The sequence below is a fragment of the Glandiceps talaboti genome, chromosome 20 (assembly GCF_964340395.1).
Source record: "Glandiceps talaboti chromosome 20, keGlaTala1.1, whole genome shotgun sequence".
Lineage (NCBI taxonomy): Eukaryota > Metazoa > Hemichordata > Enteropneusta > Spengelidae > Glandiceps > Glandiceps talaboti.
This window is the reverse complement of record NC_135568.1, coordinates 15,352,379-15,378,480: the sequence shown is the minus strand read 5'-3', so window position 1 is coordinate 15,378,480 and position 26,102 is coordinate 15,352,379. Positions and strand designations below refer to the sequence as shown.

Genomic DNA, 26,102 nt, shown 5'->3' with positions numbered 1-26,102 from the left:
GTTTGTCTGTTTTGTAACTACATGTAGTGAAAACTATTTAGGATAAATATGTGTAATAAGAACACAACCCCATCCTGCAGGAGTGTCAGTGTGAGTACTTCAGGTTTATATGTATATTTGCAGTGTTTTGTGCCTTTCAATCACTAAGCTCATGAAAGTACAACCACACTGAACACTATACACACTCATGCAAATACCCTGAGTATGCTACACATGCACTCACTCACCATGGGGTTTTGTCATATAACTCACCGAATGTAATCAACAGATTGTATGAGTGGATGTCTTTGTTATCATTGTTGTAGAACACTGTCATTGGATAGTCTCCAGTAAGTGACCACTTGTTGTCATACATGGTTTCATTAGGTAAGACATCGGTCATGACGTAGACGTCAATCTCTGAAGTCGGGTCGTCTGAATCAATGGTTAAAGTCAGTAGGCTCTCTGGCTCTGATTCGTTGATTTGAAAGTACAGCCTTTCCTCAATCAGCAGATTTGTCTCAATTGTGGTAATTACTGATTTACGTTTATCACCTCTTTCTTGACGTTTTATCTCAAGAACATTAGTTCCTGGCAGTGGATCAGCGGTTCTGGTTTCATCAAGCACTTCCAAAGACAGTAAAGGCGAACCTATTAATGGTTTGGGGGTGTTCCATGTGATTGGGTTCATGGCAACTCCTATGAACTATGACGAAAAGGGAGAAACATATTAGAATTCAAGAAAAATGAGCATTTGGTAAATGTAAAATCATTCAATTGAAGAATGTATTCTACAAAATTTGTCTAAGAGCTCATCCTAGTACTTTTTGTGTAATAGTATTTACTTGAATATCTTAATTTAGTCTCAATACTGTAATGAAAGGACGACAATGATGATGGTGATGATGATGATGATGATAATGATAAAGATGATGATGATGATGATGATGATGATGATGATGATGATGACTCGTTCTGTTAATGTGATGATGGTGATGATATTGTGAGATGGTAGTGAAGAAAAAGAAAAGAAAAAGTTTAATCGAAAACATAGTCCCCGACAGTTTGAATATTCTGAATGGCTATCGTTCGGTCATTATTGCGAAGGTAATTAAAAAGGTGATGTACATAAATTGACTACAGTAGCTGACAGCTGTGCCAGGTTTGTCCACAGGAGCTGTCACTGTTGCTAAGTTCACCACCTGAAGGGTTGCCTAGTGAGTACGAAGCACGCTAATGCTTCGCACTCGCAAGGCAACCCTTCAGGTCACCCTCTAGTGGTGAACTAAGCAACAGCGCCAGCTTCTGTGGGTTTGTCCATTCATGTCAATGGCATACATGAACACTTGGTATATTTTGGGTCATTTGAATTTAAACATAGAGTCCAAGGTCAAGGTCTCATTAAAACATTCACCATGGATAACATGGTCTGGACACTCAAATGAGGTCACTATCTATTAAGATTCCAAAGTTGGAGAGACAAACATTTAATGATACATGTGAATTTTTATGGCAGTCATTCATGCAGCGATACATGAAGGTCAAAAAATCAAAATGAAGCAAATATGCACAATATTTGATCAGAAATTGACTCATACATTCCAGAGATACATGTGGACAAGGACGCATGTATGCAAAGTTGGACAGTATGCCTTTTGCATATACTAATGCCCAAGGATAAGATGATAATTGGAATGACAATTCTGTTCCTAGTACACATTCTTCTTCTTTTGCCTCTTCCCCACCAACTAATTGTCAAATCTTTCATTTGTATCCTACCTTTACAGTCATGATTTCGATTTCATTATCATTTTCATTGCCAGAAGGAAGAGTGAAACCGCCAAATTCAGATGTTAGCTCGCTACCATGGAAATCACTTCTACTACGTCTGTCGGCCATGGCAACAATCCATTCATCTTCGTACATAGCCAAGTTATTACCAATGTCAGCTGCCATCACAGTAATATCAAGGCATGTACTAATTGCATCAAATAGAGTAGTTGTAGGTTCCTTTATCTGGATCAGAGAAAAGTGACATATATTTAGTAAAGGAATACTTCATAAATTAATGATTTGCAAAATTTAATAATTACAAGTGACCTATCATTGGAATAGCACTGCTGGGTTTTTTGGGTTTTTTTGTAACATGTGTAGAAGTGGTTCTGCTGTTCAGCTCTTCCACTATGCAGTTTCGGTTTAGCAAAGTAATAATTTAAAAGTTGTTATAGTGGTTTCATATGATGACACACACACACACACACACACACACACACACACACAAACATACACACACTATAGAACACATTTCACACAGAAAGTTGGTAAACTATAATTGTACTTTTATATTATAACAAAAAAATTCTGTTTTTACCCCTAATTTGCATATTGATAACCCAATCAACTTGTCTTGAACAAACATATCTGCTCATCACATGACACATACACACCAAATTTCAGGCCAATTGACCATCCAGTTTTAGAGGAGAAGACGAAAGTAGGGAAGTTGATGGATGGACGATGCACAGCGGAGAATAATCCTAACCCCTAAGCTCCTTGCAGCTTTTACTGAGAACGGAGCTAATACTTTGTCCGCTATCCACATAATGCATAAAAAGTTTGGACCGAGAAAATTCACTTCCACAAATTCTACATTGCTCGACTGCTCTAAATTATAGTTACACACAAATTGGGAATCTGACTTAGAAGAGGTCTACTGTAGACTGGGACCAGGCACTATGGGAATAAACATTCCACATCACTCTACTACTCTAAATATAGTCAAATTATGTTTAGGGAACCCAGAAAAGTTATTTACACCAACTTCTACATGGCTTGACTGCTTTTAAATACAAATTGGAAATCTGACGCGGAAGAGGTCTACTGTCCAAAAGGGCAAGGCATTATGGGACTAAACATTAATAGCAGCTAAACATCTACAAAATTCTCCCCATACTGACACTATTGTTGTATGCATTTTAGCTCCTAACTTTGTTTGTTTCCCCTAATGCCTTGCTCCAGTGTATAGTTGGCCGTTTCTATTAAAAACTTGTCAGATTTTGCTGGACGGCTAGCCTCTGTTCTCATACCTTGTCAACTTCACCAATATCTTGTACAGTAGAATCGAATACCACATACAACATATTTGAAGATGAATGAAGAAGATCTAAAGATAAGTGAGAAAAAAGGAGATTTGGTAAGAGACCAATGCTATCAGTAATTAATATAATTCAGCATAGCAGTTTCACTAATATAAATCTGGTTTGTACAGATATTTGATGACTTACCATTTCTGATCTTTCCTACAGCTGTCTCGTTGCTATAACTACCAGTGTTGTTTTCCATGAATCTCTGCAATGACTTTGTAGCTGTTCCAATCACGTCTGATGCTCTCTTTATCATCTATGATATAAATGATTGTTTTTGTAAATTGTATAATTTTTATTAAGTTACATGCTAGACTAGCAGATATTTTTAAATTGGGAGTTGTAAGTTAGTGTTTGTAGTGTCTTTTATGATCAAAATACAGCAGCACTTTCAGCGACTCTGTTTGATACAACCACTCAGAAATCAATATGAAATGGCATGTTCTACACTATAGCAAGATAGCAATTTCTTGTTACATTTGCCTAAATGAAATAAACCATTGAAACATAGTGCAACTAGACAGACACATAGGCACCAATGTTTTGACATTTGTTTTGCATTTGATGTCTGCATGGTGGCACATCAATTTATTTCAGTTAATAAACAAACTGTAGCAAGAAACTGTATTAAATTTTGCTATCTTAAAGTGTAGCATATGCAGTTTCTTATTGGTTTCTGCATGGCTGTATGAAATAGAGCCACTGAATGGTAAATTGGAATGGGTTGCATTTGCTCCATTTCTCACTTGATGAGGCATAATCAATGTATGGAAACATAAAATACTAATATGAACGATGGGTACAATGTACATGTAAATACATGGCATTTCTATAAACAAGAATTTATAGTAATATAATAAGTGTAATTAAACCAAAGAAAGGAAAAAGAAAACAGAGGGATTCATAACTAGACAAGTTCAGACAACTGTGATTCACAGAAGTAGTTTACTTTACATTCTTATAACTCATTTAGCTTTTACATACCTCACTTTTTGAAGTGAATCCGTCTGAAGTAAAAGTAGTTGTTATGACGGCTAAGGTTTGGGCCACCAATTCTGTATCCTGTATACTAAATTCCAAGTCAGTGCTCATGACATCTTCCAATGTATCAATTATCCACCCTGCGCCCTGTATTAAAGTGAAATGTTCTAATTTAGACTTATTTTCAGATGATTGATGACACAAACTTGTGTTGGTCTTTCTAATACTCTATTACAAGAAGGTTTCTAAACTGAGAATTGTCCTGGTATTTTCTTCATGTGTGTTAGTACTATTTTAAGCTCTAAACCAAGCCAAGACTTTGCCACTGTAGGAAAGACAAATGTTTATAATTTGAAATTACCATGACTAGCTGTGATAGTGAACCCATATTACTTGTAATTGCATTGACATGTGACTACAGGGATTAGTCGAGTTTTATCTTATTTTTAGTTGCATCATGATTCAACTGTTACTATAAAGGCTCTTAAAACTGTACAACTGGGATGGGTTTTTTGTAACCATATTTTTTTACCTATTAACAACTCAATCACGATTAATGCCAATACATGATGACTCAGAGACAAGATGTGCCGTTAAAGAAGGGGGGGACGAGCTCCATGTGCAGGTATCGTAGCGAACAGCCATGTTGTGAAGCCACTCACCTGTTTGAGTGGCCTCACATCATGGAAGGCATGACACCCAAGTGTTGCCAGCCACCAGCAGGGGTGTGTACTGCAAACAGGGCAGAGCATATCGGACGGTGCAGGTTCTGCATTTGAGTCTCTCACAGGTGTGGTCCGTGTCCCACACACCTTATTACAGCCAGCGAGCACCATAGGAGAATTGGAGCAGATAATTTTTTTTATAACTACCTATTTTGCATATTGTCCCCAGACCTTAACAACAGCACATGTTACGGCCGATAGCGGCTCTCTCCATTTACTATGTAAACATCGATATCCAATCACGTTCTCGGGAAGGTAGTTAGAAAAAATTCTCCTACATGGCATCAGAAATCGGTTGATATCTTTGGTAGGTATGGTCCGATTGTAACAACGACATGATTTATCAGAAGATTATTAAATTTGGGAGCTAGGAAGTGACAGAAGGTACAATTTTCGAAATGTTTGCTGAGTAAAAGAGCCGGGTGAAAGTTCATGTTGACGTACGGTAATGGCGGTTCTCTTTCCTACCTTGTGTTTACTTCGCGGTGAGTGAACTTGCGCAATCACAGAAGCAAGTTTAATTTTACCCCTTTCATAAATAGTTGGCTAAACACGTCTGAATTATTGATATTGTCGACATTTTATTGTATTCTGATAGAAATATTCTGAGACATATCCCGAGAAACAAGTGCCTGTGGTCAGGTCTATTAGGTAGAGATTCCTGGAATGTGGACGTTAGCGTGGTGGGATGTGTCCGGGTGTGGTCCGGACCGGTCTCCGAGGTGGGAGACAACAAGAGCGGATCCATTAATGTACGGGGTGATCGGCCGCGACCGGTGGAATTTCGATCGTGATTCCTAGAATGGTACATATGGCTGTGTCAATCCTCGCTTGTATGATGGCTTCTAATTAATCCCGGCTGATCGTAATGGTTCCGCTCAGACTCGTAGCATTACTAGTTGCTGTGGAGGGATCGTTGGCTGATGTCTGGCGATCATTTGAGTTTCTGGTAGAGCCAGAATTGTAGCGTGCAGGAATTTTATGAGCTCTCTTTGGTCGACTGCGAGCGTTACATGACATCCTGTGTGACAGTATACAGTAGGACAGGCTGGATAAGCTGGGTGGTAGGCCAAGTAGTCTGGCAAATAAAATGTTTGCCTAGAGTTATGGTGCTTGTGTTCACTGTGTGAACATTAGCAGTGAAAGGCTGAGTGGAGATGTTAGTTAGTATGTACATGGATCTATTCTCAATAACAGACCATGGTATATATATTAGTGTAACAGAATACCAGTGTTTAATTTCTGATTGCAGCCCGTGAAGTTGAAGGGAGTCATCCCCTGGCATTAACCGTGATTATATCACTTTGCCATAATCCTAAAATTATATCATATACGCTGATGGTATTGAATCATCGGTAGGCAAATCTAATTGTGTAGTTGATGTACACATGATATAGTATCATTAAGAAACTTGATCAAATTTATTTTCTGTCCACATCCTAAAACTGAACACCGCAACTCAATCATGATTTCTACAAAAAATATTGTTGATTGTCCAATTGAAAAATAATATTCCAGTTACAGCCAGTACAGTTTTAAAAAAAAGTTCAAACTGTAATTGTGTTAGATTAACAGAAATTAGATAGTGCATATGTCTGTGAAATGACATATTACGGGTGGATGCACAGATGGACGTACATTGTATGGACAGATGGTCTCCCCGCCTTGCTTGGGGAGGAGGGGAACGACGACTAAAACAATACGTTACCTTGGTCAACAGTTCAGCTTCGGCTGATTCCTCCATGCATGATTCCTGAAATTATAAACAATTGCAGTTTAATTAAAATTATACTTAGAAACAGACCTGATTGACAGTTTTTAAAAATTAATTAATGCGAATAAATGATGACTAGGAGACAAGACAGTGCAGAGCATTGGGTGTTGCAAGGTCTGCATGTGAGTCTCGCATGCCACCGTGGTATGTGCCCTACATGCCTGGTTACATCTCGCAAGAACCGTGGCAGCAGCAACCCTAACTGTGTTTACTGATAACATTTGCTCATTCTTACTCTTTTATTTGATTCTGTGGGTTTTTTTGTGTTTTTTTTCTTGTCTGATAATTGGCAGGCGTCATAGCAGATAACCATGTCATGGAGCACGCCCTAGGCGCGTGTCCTGACGATGGAGTACGTGATGCCCATTGGTGTTAGCCTGTGGTGCATATGTGAGATCAGAGCATTGTGTATGAGTAGAGTATTACATGTAGACATGGGTATGGTACATGTAAGGTGTGTATTTAGGAGTGGGTGGGTGGGAAAATTGTTTTCTAGAGTTATGGTGCTTGTGTTCACTGTGCGAACGTTGGCAATGAAAGGCTGAGTGAGGATGTGAATTGGTATATACTAGTATATTAATATTAATGTAATATGAGAACAGTGTTTGGTTTCGGATTGCAGCCCGCGCAGTTGATGGGAGTCATCCCCTGGCATTAACCGCGATTATATGACTATGCTATAATCCCAACATAAATGCCAATATGTGATGACTCGGAGACAAGATGTGCTGTTAAAGAAAGGGGGACGAGCTCCACATGCAGGTATCGTGGCGAACAGCCATGTCGTGAAGCCACTTGCCTGTTTGAGTGACGTAACATCATGGAAGGCGTGGTACCTGGGTGTTACTAACCACCAGAAGGGGCGTGTACTGCGAACAGGGCAGAGCATTGGGCGGTGCAGGGTCTGCGTGTGAGTCTCGCACCGCCGTGGTCTGTGCCCCACATGCCTGGTTACAGCCAGCGAGTCCTGTGGTGACAGACCCCAATCAATCGTGCTACTCTTCTTGCTATATATTTTGTTTTAAGAAATGTTATTTATTGAGAAATAAAGAGATTAAGACCTGAAAACATTACCTCATTACAAGTGTGGATGATATCAGCTAAGATGTACAAAACATTGTATATCAACATCTTGTCATCATTTTCCAATATTGTGTTCAGCATTTCACCGTTTCTAGCAATTTCCATCACGATTTCTGCATTAGTCATGGGTAAATTGACCTGTGACAAATCAAAATAAAACATATGTTATGTAGTAAAACTTGTACTGGTCCTGCTTCATCAAGATTTGTAAAATACATTATTATGATCTTGGCTAACAAAGCATGAACATATGATGCATACTGACCTTTACAGCTAGAGTGAAGATATCAAATGCTTGAAAAACGTCAATGACTTTGATCAGAACTGCAATGGTAAAGTTTGATTCCTGTCGACCCTGGGGTAACCATAGAGGAGGTGACGTTGAGTTGTTGGATGTGTATATAAGTTGTCCATGAGTTTCATCACCAGGAGTCTTTGCTCTTATTTCGTATGTTAAACCATTGGTGTTATTGTTGATGTCAATATTCTGAGCAGATATCGCTTTACTGTAGCCTTCATCTTTCCATCCAACACAAGTGACTTTAAATTGTTGTAAAAGATCAAAGTCTGCTAATCAAAATAAAGATCACCAAACTTTAGATGGATGCTTAACAGTTTATTCTCTCTGTGGGATGCAAAGTGTTCTATTGTAAAGTTTTGATTAAAGGGGAATATAAACGAGAGTGATTTTGTCATAGCTCTGGTCCTTTAACTGATGTCCAGTCTGAGTCTCAAAAATTCACTTTCACAACTCTACATAGCGCAAGAATAAAATTATTCAAATTTGCCATGAACTGGCCCTCTGTACACTAATGTAGGGAATTATGGGATTGGCACCCAAATACCCATGCTGATGTCACCAGTGTCCCAGTCTATCACTTTGAATTGTTTCCGCTTCATTAGCATGTAAGGTGTAACTATTAAACATTTTACATACAAATACTGTATTCTTGGTGACATCAGCATGGGTAATTTGGTGCCAATCCCAGAATTACTTACCACAGCATAGAGGCCACTTAACGTTATGACTAATTTGAATACTTTCATTTGTTTTATTTTTAGAGAAGTCGAGCAATGTAGTCCTTGTGATGAAAGTGACTTTTGAAGACTTACTGGATACCAACCAATGCAGTTAGTACAAGATCAGTCTCACCTGTGTTTTCTTTTTAAGTAATAAACTAAAGTATTACTCTTGTATCACAATAACATGTTAAATTTTGCACTTAGTTGTGTGCTTTGAGTTTTGCACACACATACAAATTTCACCTGGCAAAATGTCGCGAGGATAGTGATGCTAATTAAGTCATCTGCCATTTCTGAAAGTGTTTTTTAGGTATTCAGATAATTTATTTGGCATTTCAGTGAATAATAAACATGGAATTCAGTGGTGTATATTATTTTGTAAATTCTAAATATACCCACTTATGTTCCATATGGCCTCTTCTACATATACCTCTTACCTGTTGCTTGTATGATACACCGTCCACCATATGGCGCTTCGTTAACTAAGGAAAAAGAACATTTTTCATTAATATGAGAGAGAGAGAGAGAGAGAGAGAGAGAGAGAGAGAGAGAGAGAGAGAGAGAGAGAGAGAGAGAGAGAGAGAGAGAGAGAGAGAGAGAGAGAGAGACTCTTATTTCTTAGTTTTTTTCTGTATTCATTTCATGATTTCTTCCATCATGTAACTGCCACGGCAAAAAACGCGTCTTTGTTTCAAGTTGTGCAGTTAAGATAGAAAGATAAGAGATGATGTGAGGCCAGCTTGATTACCTTTGGAAGTTAAATTACAGTTTGACATATGCCTTTAAGTTATCACATTTCAATAACACAGCACTTGTGTGACAGCATTTTTCACTTACAAGCTGTGCAACAATCTCTGTGCAGAAACTGTGCTGCTAACTGCACAGCTGTATGCACCCAGTACAAAACCTGTGGGATACTGTGCCGATCCCAGAATGGGATACCATGTGGTAAATTTAAGAGGAGCACACATAATAAAAGCGGTGTGAATTTATCATAGCTGCGATTTTTTTAGGTTAAGTCATTTTCCCTGCCTGAGATACCCAACCTAACTCTAAAATTGATTTATAGGAATAGGCAAATCTGGCCTAGAAGAGGCCTGCTGTGAGGCATTCTGGGAAACAAACAAAGTTAGGAGCTTCATACCTCTTGAAACAATAGCCTCAGTACTGTTAAAAAGGTGTTGACTCAACTATGTATATTCGACCTCATCAATGCTCAAATTTCTGTATAAAATAGCCTAAAAAATTGTCAATTTTTAACCAACGCCAGATTATGTCTCGTGTGGAAAACATACTCGAGAAACACTACATAAAATGGCATCTGAATATACTAAAGTATCAACAACAAAAGCGACTTAAAAATTCAATTGTCAAATGGCTGTAGAGGAATCAAGGTGTGGCACGTCCCCCTGTTTATATACATGTATGTCCTTGATGAACCAGAGAGGTGCAAATTCCATGTGACCCATCCAACACATATTAGCTTTACTATGTTATTCAACTTTGTTGGCCTGGTGCCTTAAGCAGAAAGTTTGGGGACTATTGCGGGGTAATTTTGTTATCTAGTTATCAAGCTTAAATGAGAACTTACTTTCAACTTCTATGTTGAAAGAACAACTTGCAAGATAATCCAAACTTGTTTCATCCTGTACAGTATATGTTACAGTTGTATTGCCATGTGTGAAATTACTCCCTGGTTTATGTGTACATAATAATTTGATATCAGTCTGGTTGTAAGTATATGGTGGTTCCCAGCTGACTGCTACATATGCACTCTCTGGTGTAGTGAAGATATCAGGTACAGTTTTCCAAATGTTCTCCGGGCAAATCAGTTCCAATACTATACCTGATAAGAACCATAAAAACATCATTGAAAGTAAAAAATTATATTTGAAGAGTATTTGAATGACTCTCTTTTTCATCATATAATCAACTGGTGAAATAGGAAAGTTTGCTTGAACCAATCACGTATTAAGTATTCGCATCCATCATCCATACGGCCACTTCTATGTATACCTTAAACCCCATATTTTGAACAAGGTTGTTTCCACGGGTTGTTTTCAGTCATCTTTATCGGAAATAGGCACCCCCGGCAGCCAATGACCTAGCGATGACTAGAGCATGCACGTGTCATGTGAAAGTGTATCAAAAGTGTTCAAACTCATGACCACTCGGACGATTGGAGCAGCGCCGTGAATGTTGTAGTCGGTTAAATGCAGAGTTTTGACCCCCGTTTCTGGCTAAAATGTAGACTTTTGACCCCTACTTTTTGATTTTTTGTAGTATTTGTGGTTGTAAATTTTGTCCACCAGGGTACATATGTACCCATTACCCACCCGAGTACCCCCCCCCCCCCCCCAGGGCACATGCCCACATGTGACTTGGGTACTTGACTTTATTTTATGCTACTGAGGTTAACTGATTTGTACAAGCAAAATTTATAAGAAACACACAAAAGCACAAGAATACCTAAAAGAAGTTTACCGAGATTGGTGAAGAAAATGAAGGTAAGGCTGCACATTTTTCTGAAACTTTAGTACTAGATATAATGACTTAATTGTGATATCGTACAGTATTGACACATGTGTGGATAAACATATTTGTGTAAGTGATCAAATTGATTTTCAGCACCCCACCGAAACACGATTTCACCTTTATACTACATGTACATAATAATATTGCCTCTAATTAACATATACAATGTCCAATTATTGGTATTTGAACAATTTTCAATGAATATAATGTTGATCATCTGATCAAAAAAATAACACCCCAGTTACAGCTAGTGCAGCTAGGTTTAAAGAATATTGATTTCAAATTAGTATAGAGTCAAAGTAATTCAAGTATCATATAACTATTACAAAACTCATCAGCAATATTTAAGGAAATGATAGACCACTGCTGGTCATTTGATAAAAACAAGAATAACTAAACCCAACCACTTCAGCTCCAACGCCACCACCCCCCCCTACCCACCTAAGATGAATTACGCCATAAAACGGACAGCTTGACAATGCCTTCCAACACGAAGAAGCAAAACGGTACAAACACGTAGTCATAGAAACCTTGGTCGTTTAACAAGAACTACATACTGCAAGAATAAATTAAATTGAAGTAAATTTAAAGTAAAGGTCAGTGATTCACCTACCTGTAACAATAAAGTTACACTGATAAACATTGCTTGATGGGTCAGTGAAATCGCAACTGACAGGGGTGTCACCCTCAGCAAACTGACTACCTTCTGGAGGAGCACACGTCATTTCGATATCAGAATCGTCGTAAACATTGTCACTGAAACTGATGCCGCTATAGTTATTATATTCAGCAGGTAGTTTGAAACGTGGTATGCTTTGATCAACACACATCACAGTTGGCGGTTCGTTATCTATCCGAAGAATGGAATTGAAAGAAAAGTTTTGTTTTGTTTTGTTTGCAGTGATTAATTTGTTATAACTTCATCTCATTCAGACATGTACAGTTTAAAAATTTATACTTTTTCATGAAAAGTAGACAATAATTACAAGAAACTGAAACTTTTCCAAAGAAACAGACAATATTGCAAGAATTTAATTATGACTTTTTCCATAAAACTAGACAATGATTACAAGTACAAATGTAATTGAAATTTTTTTCCAGAAAAGAAGGCTCTCTCAAAAGATATTGAATCAGATATGTTTTCCAAAAAAGTCGACAATGGTTGCGAGATGTTGAAACTTTTTCCAGAAACATTAAGCGATCTTGGAAGAAAATTGGTACTTTTTCCACAAAAATTATAATTTTACTGGTGTATTTATAAAACCTCAATCAAACACCATATCATTCAACTCGTCTTGCAAGATTGTCTTTGGTAACTTTCTTGCAAAAGTACCAATTTCTAGCAAATGTTAGTCAGAATACTCCTGTGATTGTTTAATGAAATATTTACAGGCTAGGGTTGGTAGGGTTATCAGAAACACATATTTTTGTTTTTAAATGTTGCTTTATGCAAATATTACCTAGCAGTCTAATGTTACATGTTTTAATAAACAGTGTATATGAAGACTTGGTAGATTTAGTACAGCAGTAAAAATATTATAAAACGCACCTTCAACATTAACCGCAAACATACAGCTGGCATTGTTGTTAGCTCTGTCAGTGAAGTTACAAGAAACAGACGTTGTCCCGAAAAAGAATCGACTGTTTGTGTCATGAGTACAGGCTATGGTGATGTTTACTTGACCATCCACATTGTCAGTTGCTGTCACATCAAATGCAGATACTTCACCGTAGTCAACTCCAGGGAGGGTTTCTATGGTCATATCAGGGCACACGGGTATGGGTGATTCTTTGTCTGACAAATAAACAAAAATGTGACAAATAAATAAAAACAGGATAAAATAAATCAAAAAATGTGAAAATAAACACAAATATGACAAATAAACATAAAAATGTGAAAATAAACACGAATATGACAAATAAACATAAAAATGTGAAAATAAACACGAATATGACAAATAAACATAAAAATGGGAAAATAAACACCAATGTGACCAAAAGAAAAGTTAAAATCAACAAAACTGACAAATAAACAAAACCAGATTTAAACTGAATGCCTCCCATAAGGGAATTAATCATTATGCAAACTCATTAAAACTAAAATAAAAATATATGCTAACAAGCTTTTTTTTGTACAAGTGCACTTTCTTTGGTTAATGTATCTTCCAAATTATACGGAATTTGAAAAGTGCATGATACTGCTACTGAATATCGTAATTATTCACAGTACTCATTAAAGGTAAAGTTGTATCAACAAACCCACATCATAGGCCAGACAGACAGACAGACAGACAGAGAGAGAGAGAGAGACACACACACACACACACACACACACAGACGGATGAATGGACGGACATACAGACAGACAGACAGACAGAGAGACACACACACACACACACAGACGGATGGATGGACAGACAGACAGACAGACAGACAGACAGACACATACAGACAGACAGACATCGCCATTTTGATACCTCCCGTACACTTACGGGAGGTAAAAATATGAAAATAAACTAAACTGACAAAAACGTAAAAATAAACAAAAATGTAACAAGCAAAATACATATTAAAAATGTGATAACGCTTTAAAATAAACAAAATATAACAAAAAAAAACATGAAAATAAAGAAAAATGTGACAAATAAACAAAAAATCTTGAAAATATACAAAAATATGACAATGAAGATTATATCGTTTCTGAAATTATACTATTGGTAAGCCATCATACTTGATAATATCACATTTAACTAAACTTATGCTACAAGAGCCTAAGAGGATCCATGTATGCAAGGTATACAACTGAAAATCCTCATTGGTAGAACAAAACAATAGTGCTAATGGCATTGTAGCACACCTGTACAGTTTTTAAAAATGTTTACCCACATGTTGATCCATACTAGGTATAGGTGTTCATTTGCTGAATTATTTATCCAGTTGCCTATCCAGCCCTGTTGTTATCTTTGCAATATATGCGATCATTTGGCTTTTGTTATGGGTGGGGTCTTGTTGCTAGGTTTATTTGCATAAACTTTTTGAATGTTTATTCATTTGTCTATTAATCCCTCTTTGCAATATACATGATCATTTGGGTGTTGCTATGGGTGTGGTCTTGTTGCTAGCCACATTTACATACATTTTTTGAATGTTTATTCACTTGTCTATTAATCCTTGTTATCTTTGAAATATATGCGATCATTTGGCTGTTGCTATGGGCATGGTCTTGTTGTTAAGTATATTTGTATACACTTTTTGAATGTTTGTTCAATTGTCTAAGAATCCCTGTTGGTAGACAACAAAAGTAATGTCCCCACCAAATACCAAGCCAATCGGTCTGGTAGTTTTAGACTTTAAGTTGTCCACACACACACACACACACACACACACACACACACACACAGAATGACAGACGGACAGACACTGCACCATGCCTATAGCACTACTGAGAGCCTTATCAGTTCAGTTGTGCTAAAAATGAGAACTAATTAATAAGAAGAGCTGCATGCAAATCTGTAAGGCAATTATGCCACAAATACAACAATCTACTAACCTTCAATAAGTATAGTGAAATAACATGATTGGTTGTTGAAAGACGAATCAGTGGCTACACATGTAACATTGGTTTCACCAACAGGAAATGTAGCACCTTGTGAGGGATCACAGGATATCGTTATATCACTCTCAATATCCACATTGTCAGTCACCTGAATGTCAAACTCTGATATAATGTTGACATCTGAACCGGGAGATGTTGTTTTCACCATATTTGAACAATTCATTTCAGGTGGTGTATCATCTGAGAAAATAATTTATCGAGCTTAATTTATCGAGCGCTGTATTTATGTCTACTTTTTTATTATGATTATTATAGAATAATATTGATATAATTACTAGTTAGAAATAATATTTACTGCTTCTATGCATTATTGTATGCGATATGCTACATCCCCCTCCACAAAGGGGGGGGGGGGGGTCAACTCCCAAAGATTACAATACGGGGTCAGAGCCAATCTGAAAGAGATGGTTGTGCTCATAAAGAATATATGAAAAAGCTAGATGTACTTATCTGGCCCGGTTGATTTTGGAAAGAGCTGTATGCTACCTGTGACCCACCTAACTACCATCTCTGTCAAGGGGTAGTACGAGATGAAGTGACACTTTTGACTGTCTACAACCCCCAGGGGAGACATCACTGGGGGTAAAGTATGAAAAAGGTGTCACTTCGTCTCATACTCACCACATTTACACATTCTCTGCTAAAGATTTACCCCGGTGGAAAGACATGGTCAAATATGACATTTCGTATAGTGGAACGTGCGCATGCACAATTGCATGCATGCGTGCCGATGCATGCATGCATGTACACAAGCTGGAGGAAGATTTCTCACCGCCATCATAAACAACAGCATATACATCAATCGCATTGAGTGCACCTTTCCCATCCCCACAGTCAGTCGATTCTCCATTCTTATCATAAGTCAGCCAGGCAGTATCACTTGACACACACTGACCGCCATCGTGAATGCCAAAGATTGGAAACCCTTGTTTAGCAGATACAATGGCACACTTCCGAATGGCTTGTGAACGCTGCTTGTAGTCGTCTGATAATTTGTCATCAGTGCCCTCTATGGGTGGAATGGCAGGGTCTGATGCTGATTGCACGAAACAGCCAAGGTTTACAAATCTACCAGGGACACTATCTGTAAAGGGAAAACATTAATATTTTGAGATTGATCAAAGTCATGATGATATGATAAGGTTTTACAAGTACACAATTGATATTAAATTTCTAGATTGTCAACTCTCATTTCAGAGGATACCGAGAAAATTACATCAAAAATGGGAACTTATAACTACTTGTCATACCCTCAGTAAGGCTACAAATACAGATTTTCAAATTTTGAACAGAAGAAATTGATATGATTGCCATAGTTTAAATGTATCTAATGACCTAGTAAACTTTTCCAGCACAATAGTAAATTTACCAAAACTGCTAGGATAGCCAATTTGTTTGAACAAAATACACATATTTCGACCTAATTTGCATATTATCATATTACTGTTGGGATCATCATGCATGTCATGAACAATTTGTATGCAAACATATCATGTCGTGAATACACGTCCTTCATCTACACATGAACAATTCTTAAATCAACACACGGTAAGAAGTGTTCCCATAATATTTCAGATCAATCTGACCAGTAGTTTTTGAATTTGAGTTTTTTGACTAATTATAAGGACAGGTTTGACCCAAATCACACACCTGTGATCTGATCATGTTGCTTTGAACAATCTCCCAACTAGACACCACAGGTACTGTCCCCATCAAATACCAAGGCAATCGGATTGGCAGTTTTTGAGTTTAAGTTGTCCACCCACACATACATACATACATACATACATACATACATACATACATACATACATACATACATGCATGCATGCATACATACATACATACATACACACACACACATACATACGTACATACATACATACATGCATGCATACATACATACATACATACACACACACACATACATACATACATACATACATACATACACATACACGCACACATATCCACAGACATACAGACAGACATACACCGTACCATGCCTATAGCACTATTGAACGTTATCAGTTATCAATTATCGCTGCTAACATCAACATTAACAAAATATACTAGAATACTTAAACTGAGGTTTACTTTTAGCCAAACTTTTGTAAACTCAGCCTATGCTACTAAACAAAATACACTTACTTCTGAATCCATTTACTCTAAGATAAACATCAAATTCAACGCTACAATTATCGCAGCTAACGTAGATCAACATTTACATATACAAGCCACGGCTAGAAAAAATTGATTTATCGCCTGCCCAACATTTCCCTCCATTTTGTACTGAGTAAACCAGGAATCCGAGTCGATTAACAGCAAGAGAGCATTTCTTAAAAGCGTCCCTTCTGTCAACATCAACATCAACATTAACAGTAAGATCTAGAAAATAGTTCAATTGAGGTTTAAGTTCTAAAAATAGTAAAACTATTGTAAACTCAGTCTATACCACTTTAAACAAACTGTACTTACTTCTGAATCCATTTACTCTAAGATAAACATGATTCGCAAATAGTCCACCCTCTCCATCATCAGTACAAACATTAGATGTACCATACATATCGTAGATTAACCCTAATGTATCACCTGCCCAACATTTTCCTCCATTTAGTAGTGCGAAAACCAAGAATCCGAGTCGATTAGCAGCAAGAGAGCATTTATTAAATGCATCATGTCTGTCTATGTAGTCACCATCTAATAAATCTGAAACCAGGCCGTTATCTTCTAGATTACTACTTTCAGGAAAGACATGAGAATCTGGACCGTCGGCGTAGCATCCCAGGCTGACATAATGCACAAAATCTGTACAGATCAAAGAGAAAATGATGACGTGAATTTCACAAAGTAGAGAGTTGAATAAATGTCTGCTTGCTGGATACGTGACTCCACTAGTAGTACTAGTATGTACTACACACGTTCTGCAGGGCTTAGACAACATACCAAATGAGCCAAACTTTTCCCAAACGAGCCAAAACTGCCTAAAACGACAAAAAATGATCAATAAACGACCCCCCAAAAAATGAAAAACGAGCCTCGTCAGGATGTAATATTCTCCTCTACTTGGAACTACTGTGCGAACTGAATCTAGGCTCATTGACTCTACCATTTTCTACCACCAATATAATGAGGGCGCTGTTCATTGCAAAACTATTATCCCTGCTATTATTATATTATATCATGCTACTATGCGCCATTCTGATTGGATAATAACTGTGGTAAAATCCCATTTTACCACGGCTGGCAGTGGTAAAATGGGCCCCTAAACTAGCATATATGAATAGTACATACAAGCTGAATGTGTTCGTTCTTATACCAATAAATAACCACTTCCTCAGAGTAAAGATGTGTCAGGTATCCTGTACAATAGTTTTGGTTACAGTAGTCCAAATAATTCCACTGATGACCTTGCGATCGAAAGCAACGATCGATCAGTGGCTTCAACATCACTGGCCATGGCTGATAAGGTACAAGTTCTCCCATGCAACGAGCCGTCTCAGCGTCCTACTCTCGTTACGCGTTGAATCATGCAACACCAGGATTATTTCAAAACTGTACATTTTCAGGTTCGGTCAATGTTCAATTTGTTAAAGTAGACTGTGTAACGTCGCGTCTCTGATTTACTGACTCGCGCTTTCTCGATCTCTGATTCAACTGGTTCAACGCCGAGACATCTATTTTTAGAGCAGTGTACAAGATTGTATTGTTCTTATGTAAATATCCAAACAAAATTGTTACTTTCTTTGACCTCTTGCTCCGTTTTCTTTGTTGCTAGTTTTCAACGCGTTTTCGTTATGCATTATATGATGTAAATAAAGTAATTTATCAATGCAATGCAATGCAGTGTATGGTTTGTGTTCATGCAGTGTGTGTGTATGGGCGATATGAACGTATCCACTCATCAAAATATGCTCGTTCCCGACGATCTTTTTCTGTACGAGCGAATTCGGCTTTTCAGGCATATAAATAACCACAGAATCACATTTAGAAGAAATAGACACATATTTTGATATAATATAATAACAACAATAACAATAACATTATTACTTAACAACATGCTGTGGAAAGCATGGTATAGTAAACACAATACAATACAATACAATACAATACAATACAATACAATACAATACAATACAATACAATACAATACAATACAAGACAAAAATACAATACACATTACTTGTCTGCTGGGGGGATCTTTCGAGATGTATCTAAAAGAAATTTGGCAATAGCAATAACTCCCGCCGAAGGCGGGTATACACTCGAATTTGGTACAATTCGCACCATATAGCACTCGCCATTCGGCTCGTGCTATATGTCGCGAATTGTACCAAAATCTTGTGTATACCCGCCTTCGGCGGGGGTTATTGCTTAATTAGACTGTCCAAGTACAATATCACTGGGTTGATTACTTTGTTATTTTTAGAGTCTTATTAAGAAATCTGTTCAGGAAAAACAACCATAAGCCAAAATCAGTCTAAAAGAGTGATTTTTTGTGTTTAAGACAAGATATGATCACATTATTGATATGCAGATTAAGTCTACAAAGAAGGACATTTTTTTAAATAATTTTTTTTACAGCCTAAGGGCAGAACAGTCAAAAATTTGTCAAAGGTGCTTTTTGAGGTGGTTATATGGAGACTTAGTTCATGACATTAACACAACTATTCCTATCAACCAGACTCCGCCCTTAGCAACAGCCAAACGCTAGGGTATTTTGCAAAGATAACAAAATTTTTGAAATATGATTTAATTGTGCCTAGCAACAAGACCATGCCCTCACACATCAGCCAATCCCTTTCTCGATCAAGACCATGATCAAGATGCATTGACTGATCTCGTTATGCAAGTCATCGTAATTAAATCTAATTAGACAATATCTCACCGAACATGCTAGTCTTGTCAGTCACATTATTTATAGCTTTGGTGGGATTTACAGGATGATCAACACAGAATTCGTTTCGCACAAAAAATAAAGTTGTTACAGAAACTAGACAGTACATAGTGCTAGGACTGAATATTTTATAGTAAATACTTACATAAAATTAAATCTATTGTTGGGTTATTGATCGGATGCATGCCAAGAACCGATTGAAAATACATTGTCTGGCGTGAGTTCTTTTGAAGAAACGAAGTTTGCGTTGACCTTAGTACTGAACAAATGACCCGCTATGATACATAACAACTTTTGTAAGTCTACAGCAGTAAACTGGATATCAAAAGCTGTTCAAAGAAATGTGAAAAGGATGTGATCTGAACACCTAGAACTTTGGTTGGCAAGGTGATAAAAGTATGATTCAAATCAACGTTTGCATAGTTTCTTGTACCATTTGACTTGGGGGTCAAGTCAATACATCAAATGAAAAGACGTAGGACAAATGATTTCATAATGTAAATATAGTGTAGTTACACCAGCCTATATTGTAAGAGTTCTGTCGGTGATTATTGATGATGCTTAGGCATGTTTCAGTAAATAGTAATGCATAAATACATTTTTATCATAAAGCAAAAATTCACAGGAAATCCAGACCATGTCGCTTTTGAAAGAATTTTCTGTTGTCAATGATTCTTTCGAGATGTACATTTTTATGAAAACATATCCTTAAAACCAGGACCGTTTTTTTTAATCGAAGAGATTGAGGATTTAGATTGATGTTTACAGTGAAAGGTGGTATAAAATGAAGAAATGAAGAAATGAAGAATTTTTTTTTAAAGAGACATAAACCAGCAGCATTTACCTGCATACACTTCGACTTCACAGGCTCTCAGCTGACTGTATGTACCACTCTGTTCAATACTGACATATCGTCCAAATCTATCATTGCATGGGAACTCAAGGTCACTATTAGTAGTGCTTTCTAAAGCAACTTCTTCCCCACAGACTGGATTGGAACGGATGTCTGATGAGTTTCCAGCACGTATAATTGCACCATACATGAATATTGAAGTCCAGCCACCATCATCTGGAAAGAGAAATTAGACTGATTTTGATGTGGTTACCTTAAACTGGAAAACTGATTGATTCAAACGCATCTCCACAAACGCCAACGTGACAGCATGTACACTTTGCTTTACATGGTAATCATCATGTGGTATTTTACACTTGGTATTTTAATGGTTCTTACATTTGAACTCAATTCTACCAAATATCAACAATAAGCGCACACATTGAGTGTGTGTGTGTGTGTGTGTGTTTGGTGGGGGTGGGGGGAGGGGGTGTTATTTAAATTTTTATCATATCAAGTTCTGTTAGAGAGCCCTCAGTAATTCTTCGGGGGGGGGGGGGGTCTGGGAGAATTAGAGAGTGGGTCACTCTTTACTAATTGGTCCTTGGGGACGACCATATTCTAATTTTAGAAATTAAAAGTCAGGGTAGGGTAATATTTTACTTTAACCCACTTCGTTTATCTAACTTTGGATTATTTTGTGATTTTGGCATGATCCTACTGCTGCCACCAGTTCCAAATCCTCATGCTACCACACCCCACTACTGCCATAATGGTAAAGTAATATCATAACATATCAGTGAAATGCAGTGAATTTACTGTTTAGTTAGAGAGGGTCTCACATTAAGTAAAGATATTGGGGATAATGTGGTGGACTGGAGATGTTGACCTCTGTCCTGAAGTTACCAGTTGTGTGCTCATCTATTCTGTGGGAGTTCTAGCCTTCAGCTCAGCCAATTAGATGCAAACACAGGCATCGATTTAATACAAACACAAACTCACTGTGGTGGTAGTAGTGGGAAAAAACAAATGCCTTTAAAAATGTGGTGGGATCTAACAACAGAAAATTAAAATTGGTTAAAATTGAGGGAAAACAAAAAAAGAAAAAATTAACTGTCTGTGTGTATACCGGTAGTTTTAACAATCTGGATAGCCTAGAAATAACTCGTGAAGTCAAAACAATGCATATGTCAATCATTTGTTTTGTTATTTGGACAAAATTACAAAGATAGATGACAACTTTCGCCTATATATGAACTTGTTATATTGCCATCTTACTTCAATGACATCACATTTTTTTCTGGTTAACAATTCAATAATTAATAAATAATTGATTTTAATTGATTTTTCTAAAAAAAAATTTCTGGTTAATATTTTGTTTACAATCATTTTATCAAATCAAAGTAATATAGGGTCAGTCAGGGCATGAGACACATCAGAGATAAAAAATGGCCGCCTTATGCGCACTTTTTTTTGCAAGTACTAGTGTGAGATTTGAGATTTATAGTATCCATGTCCAAAGGTGACAGACATAAAAATGGTCGCCTTATGCACACTTTGTTTTGTGAGTACTAGTGTTAGATTGAAGATTTATAGTATCCATGTCAACAAGTGACAGACATAAAAAATGAAAACTAAAAGTTATTGAAAACTCTACTATTCTGTATCTAATGATGTAAATGATTGGATAATTACATATCAAAGTTGAAATTCACTGTATTTAATCTTTATCTTATCAGTATATATTATGGTAATGACTAGATGTGTACTTACCGTAAGGGAAATGTGTTGGATTAGCGATTTCATCATAGGACATTAATGTTGTGGAGGATTGCCAACAAGCAGGATTCATGTCAACTGTCCATGATTTACAATCTGGATTGTTTCTACAATTACTACAGCATTGCTCTGGTGTGGAAGGAATGGTTTCATACCATTCAGGCCCAGTATCATAGCCGCTAGTTTGAAAGAATTGCGGCACCTCAAGCCCACAATCTGTTTCCAAAGATAAAAATCAGTTACTTTGAGATATATATATATATATATATATATATATATATATATATATATATATATATATATATATATATATATATATATATATATAACTATACAGTTTTTAAAAATGTTTATCCATATGCTAGTCCATGTTAACAATAGGTGTTCATTTGCCTATCCAACCATGTTGCTCTCTTTACGATATATGCTATCATTTGGCTGTTGCTATGGGTGTCAATATTCTTTTAAAGAGGCGATGAACAATTATACTTTTTGGGCCTATATAGTCACCATTCTTTTGATGATTTACAACATGATTCTTTCCAGTCAACACTCTTGAAGGCAATTTTTAAATGGAAAATTAAATATTCTTGATCAACGTTTTTCGTATTCCCCATGTAAATCTTCCTAATTTTAAATTTTATTTATGTTTCCCTAGGCATACCCTAGCCAAGAGCTTTGGGTTGGTGGATTTAGTTGAAATCCACTGAGGCTGAAGATCAAAGTTACATGGGCAAAGAAAGCATCTGCAAATTCTTGAGTTTATATATCAATAAACAAAACTGTGTTTGCTTTACTTTGATTACGGACAGTGGCCATAAATTGCTGGAAGCAGAGCCTTCAGGTACATGTATTTGCAGGGAAAATTAAGTTGTTGTGGTGTTTCTCTAGTGCGACATACCATTTATCACACATGCTCAGACAACTTCAAATGCAAAATAAATAATTATAGGTGCCGTGCATAGTTGATTGAGATGTAGATGCACTCAAGTGATCATGCAGATTATCTGTAGGAAAGTAAACAATTGAAGCCATTAAAATTATAAAGTCCATTTGGAATCATTTTTGCAGAAGTCTGTTGATACTGGACTGTACAAGAATACAAAAATGTAGCAATTAATGCTTATTACTTTTTGATGTGATTTGCAAAAAGCATCCAGCCGTGTGGTGTCTGTTATTGTTAGTGTGGAGTTTAAATGTACTCTATGTTTATGAAAAGAATCACGTCCCATGACTGAAACTACATTTTCCCTGTAAGGGGTGCTAAGTGTGGAAAGTATGGGTCCAAAGTACTGGATCTAGGCCATGTACGAGAAAAGTGTTACCGTACATCTATAGTACTTCATCTCTTTTGACATGGCGCAGAATGTTATGGTCGAATCAGTATGTAGGGATTCGTAAGATGTAACATGTTTCTTGCACTCTTTAAAAACATGGCCTACTGTGGCTCTGTGCTTGATCTAGTACTTCACACTTGTCAAAATTTAACACCCTTACATATCCAAAGTAGAAGAAAATTTTCTGAATACTTTAGCCATGTACATGATTCTAATAAATTAGACAAGATAGTACAGTTTCATACTAACCTTGTCCAGTGAAGTCCCATCTGTTTTTGATGACAACACAACTGATACGATGAGCTGATCTTTTTTCATCCCCCAGATCTACTTTCAACAAAGGAAGAGTACCAGTACTATCAGTTTCCAGGTGATAACATGTACTATTATCACCATCCCTTAACACATCAGGAAGTATACCCTCAACAACACTATCACCCTCTTTTGTTACTTCCTTTATAGCTAAGTTTACCAGTCCTATGTTTGTCCCTAAGTGATATAAAAATAACAAGAATAAGAATACATTGTATTACATTCCAATGAAAAGTTGCACATTGTGATGAAGTGTATTTCATCTTCTATCATATTACAGATGTTACATAATCTGTTTTTATATCTATTTTTGGTCTTTTATGTCTTCCAATTTCAATCTGTAGATTATGTGAGCTCTTAAATCGGGCCGACAAAAATCCACTGACCCCCCCCCCCCCCCCCCATCTGTAAAACCAAAAACAGGCTACCCCCCCATCACTTAATTCTAGAGCATGATCACCCCTACCCCCCCCCCCACACCATATATATATATATATATATATATATATATATATATATATATATATATATATATATATATATATATATATATATATATATATATATATATAATATTCACATGACAGCTATTTTTGATCGTGACTCAGTGTGGACTGCTTGGCTGTCTTGCATCTACTTTATAAGATCCTGGGTTAGCACTATAATCATAATTATAATTATTGACTACACAGGGTAAATATATTCCAAAAGGAGTTTAATAGCATCTTGACAGTGAAAGGTAGGGGAAAGCTTAAGAAGGGAATGTGTACATCTCTTATAGGGGTCCTAGTCTCCTCCTAGAAGCCCAGAAGGTATTTTACTTTGAAAAGTCAATTTGGAAACTATTCAGGCCCTTTTAGACAATAATTTCCAAGCTTTACAAGACAGCACCAACATGTAAAAAGCAACTACATAGGGTTGAAATATTTTGAAATATAGTTTAATAGCATCTTGACAGTATGAGGTTATTGGACATTATGATTTAAAGATAGACACAATTCAACTCCAAACTAACATTAATATCGACACAGCACATACAGGATCCTTCAACCAATCACATTGAAAAGTGATGAGTACCGGTATTGCTATTCTCTCAGTGTAGCACAGAGGACCCAGGAACCGCCTGACAAACAAAACAAAACAAAGCAAAACAAAACAAAACAAAACAAAATAAAACAAAACAAAAGTAATAAAAAAAATAAAATAAAATAAAACAAAACAAAACAAACCAAACAAAACAAAACAAAACAAAACAAAACAAAACAAACAAAAAAATAAATCAACTATCATATCAAATAAATTACAAATGAACAAGCAAACGAACGACAAGTATAGGGACAAATAAAATAATAAAATAAACCAGCAAATAAACAGATACTCGTGGGGGTATACCTAGATACGTTTTTTGTACCCATCACTATGGATTACAGATCAACATTACAACACTGACTCGCCAGTGCATTGCGTGCGAGGTCACACTTTGCCGTGTCGATACTACGATCTGACCATGGAAGTAGAACCATGGAAGTAGTTCTACTTCCATGATCTGACTAATAGTTGCCCCCATATTTGCTAGTAATAACAAAACGTGTAATTGGAAACATGTTGCTTATAACAGGGCGATGGTTGCTCGGGTGGAGTTGTGTTAAGACAGGGTTTGGGTCCAATATTGACGTGGGGTCCGCTTCCAGGAGACATACCCACTCAGACCATCTCACTACATCCATGCTCGCGCTCAGACATACATGCGTTCAGTGCCAATGCCTTACACATTTCATACATGCAATTCGCCAAAGTTAGAGCGACCTCTACAAGCAGCAGAAGTACCGTAAGCCAAAATGTAAATATACGAGCCTCACACCTTCATTCCAAGGATTGTGTTTCAAAAGTATAGACAGCGATCATAACCAGTACGTACATGACCTTGTCAAACATGGCGGCCGTAGTCAACTTTTTTTATATGAAGCTAGGGAGTTAGGGACCGGTCAGTTTCTTCGGTGGTGGTGGTGGTGGGGGGGGGGGGGGTCACCCTGTTTATGAAAGCCTGGCAGTAGGGGGGGTTCATGCTGTCTTGAAAATTGTGGTT

General features: G+C 36.9%; 1 protein-coding gene and 1 long non-coding RNA gene across 2 annotated transcripts in view; both read right to left on the bottom strand.

Annotated features, from left to right (window-relative positions):
• The window catches only part of LOC144450600 (polycystin-1-like protein 3), an 84,701-nt gene that overhangs the window by 10,907 nt on the left and 47,692 nt on the right, over positions 1–26,102 (bottom strand). Inside the window, exons 4-9 of the mRNA XM_078141244.1 lie at positions 6,537–6,581; positions 4,107–4,250; positions 3,264–3,378; positions 3,066–3,142; positions 1,759–1,995; positions 253–685 (exon numbers count right to left, since the gene is read on the bottom strand). Coding sequence (XP_077997370.1) covers positions 253–685; positions 1,759–1,995; positions 3,066–3,142; positions 3,264–3,378; positions 4,107–4,250; positions 6,537–6,581 — 1,051 coding nt within the window. The remainder of the gene's footprint in view (positions 1–252; positions 686–1,758; positions 1,996–3,065; positions 3,143–3,263; positions 3,379–4,106; positions 4,251–6,536; positions 6,582–26,102) is intronic.
• On the bottom strand, positions 9,152–11,924 carry LOC144450458 (uncharacterized). Its single transcript, XR_013482247.1, has 3 exons — positions 11,857–11,924; positions 10,300–10,554; positions 9,152–9,190 (listed from the first exon to the last, which is right to left on the bottom strand). It is a non-coding gene; the product is annotated as an uncharacterized LOC144450458 (long non-coding RNA).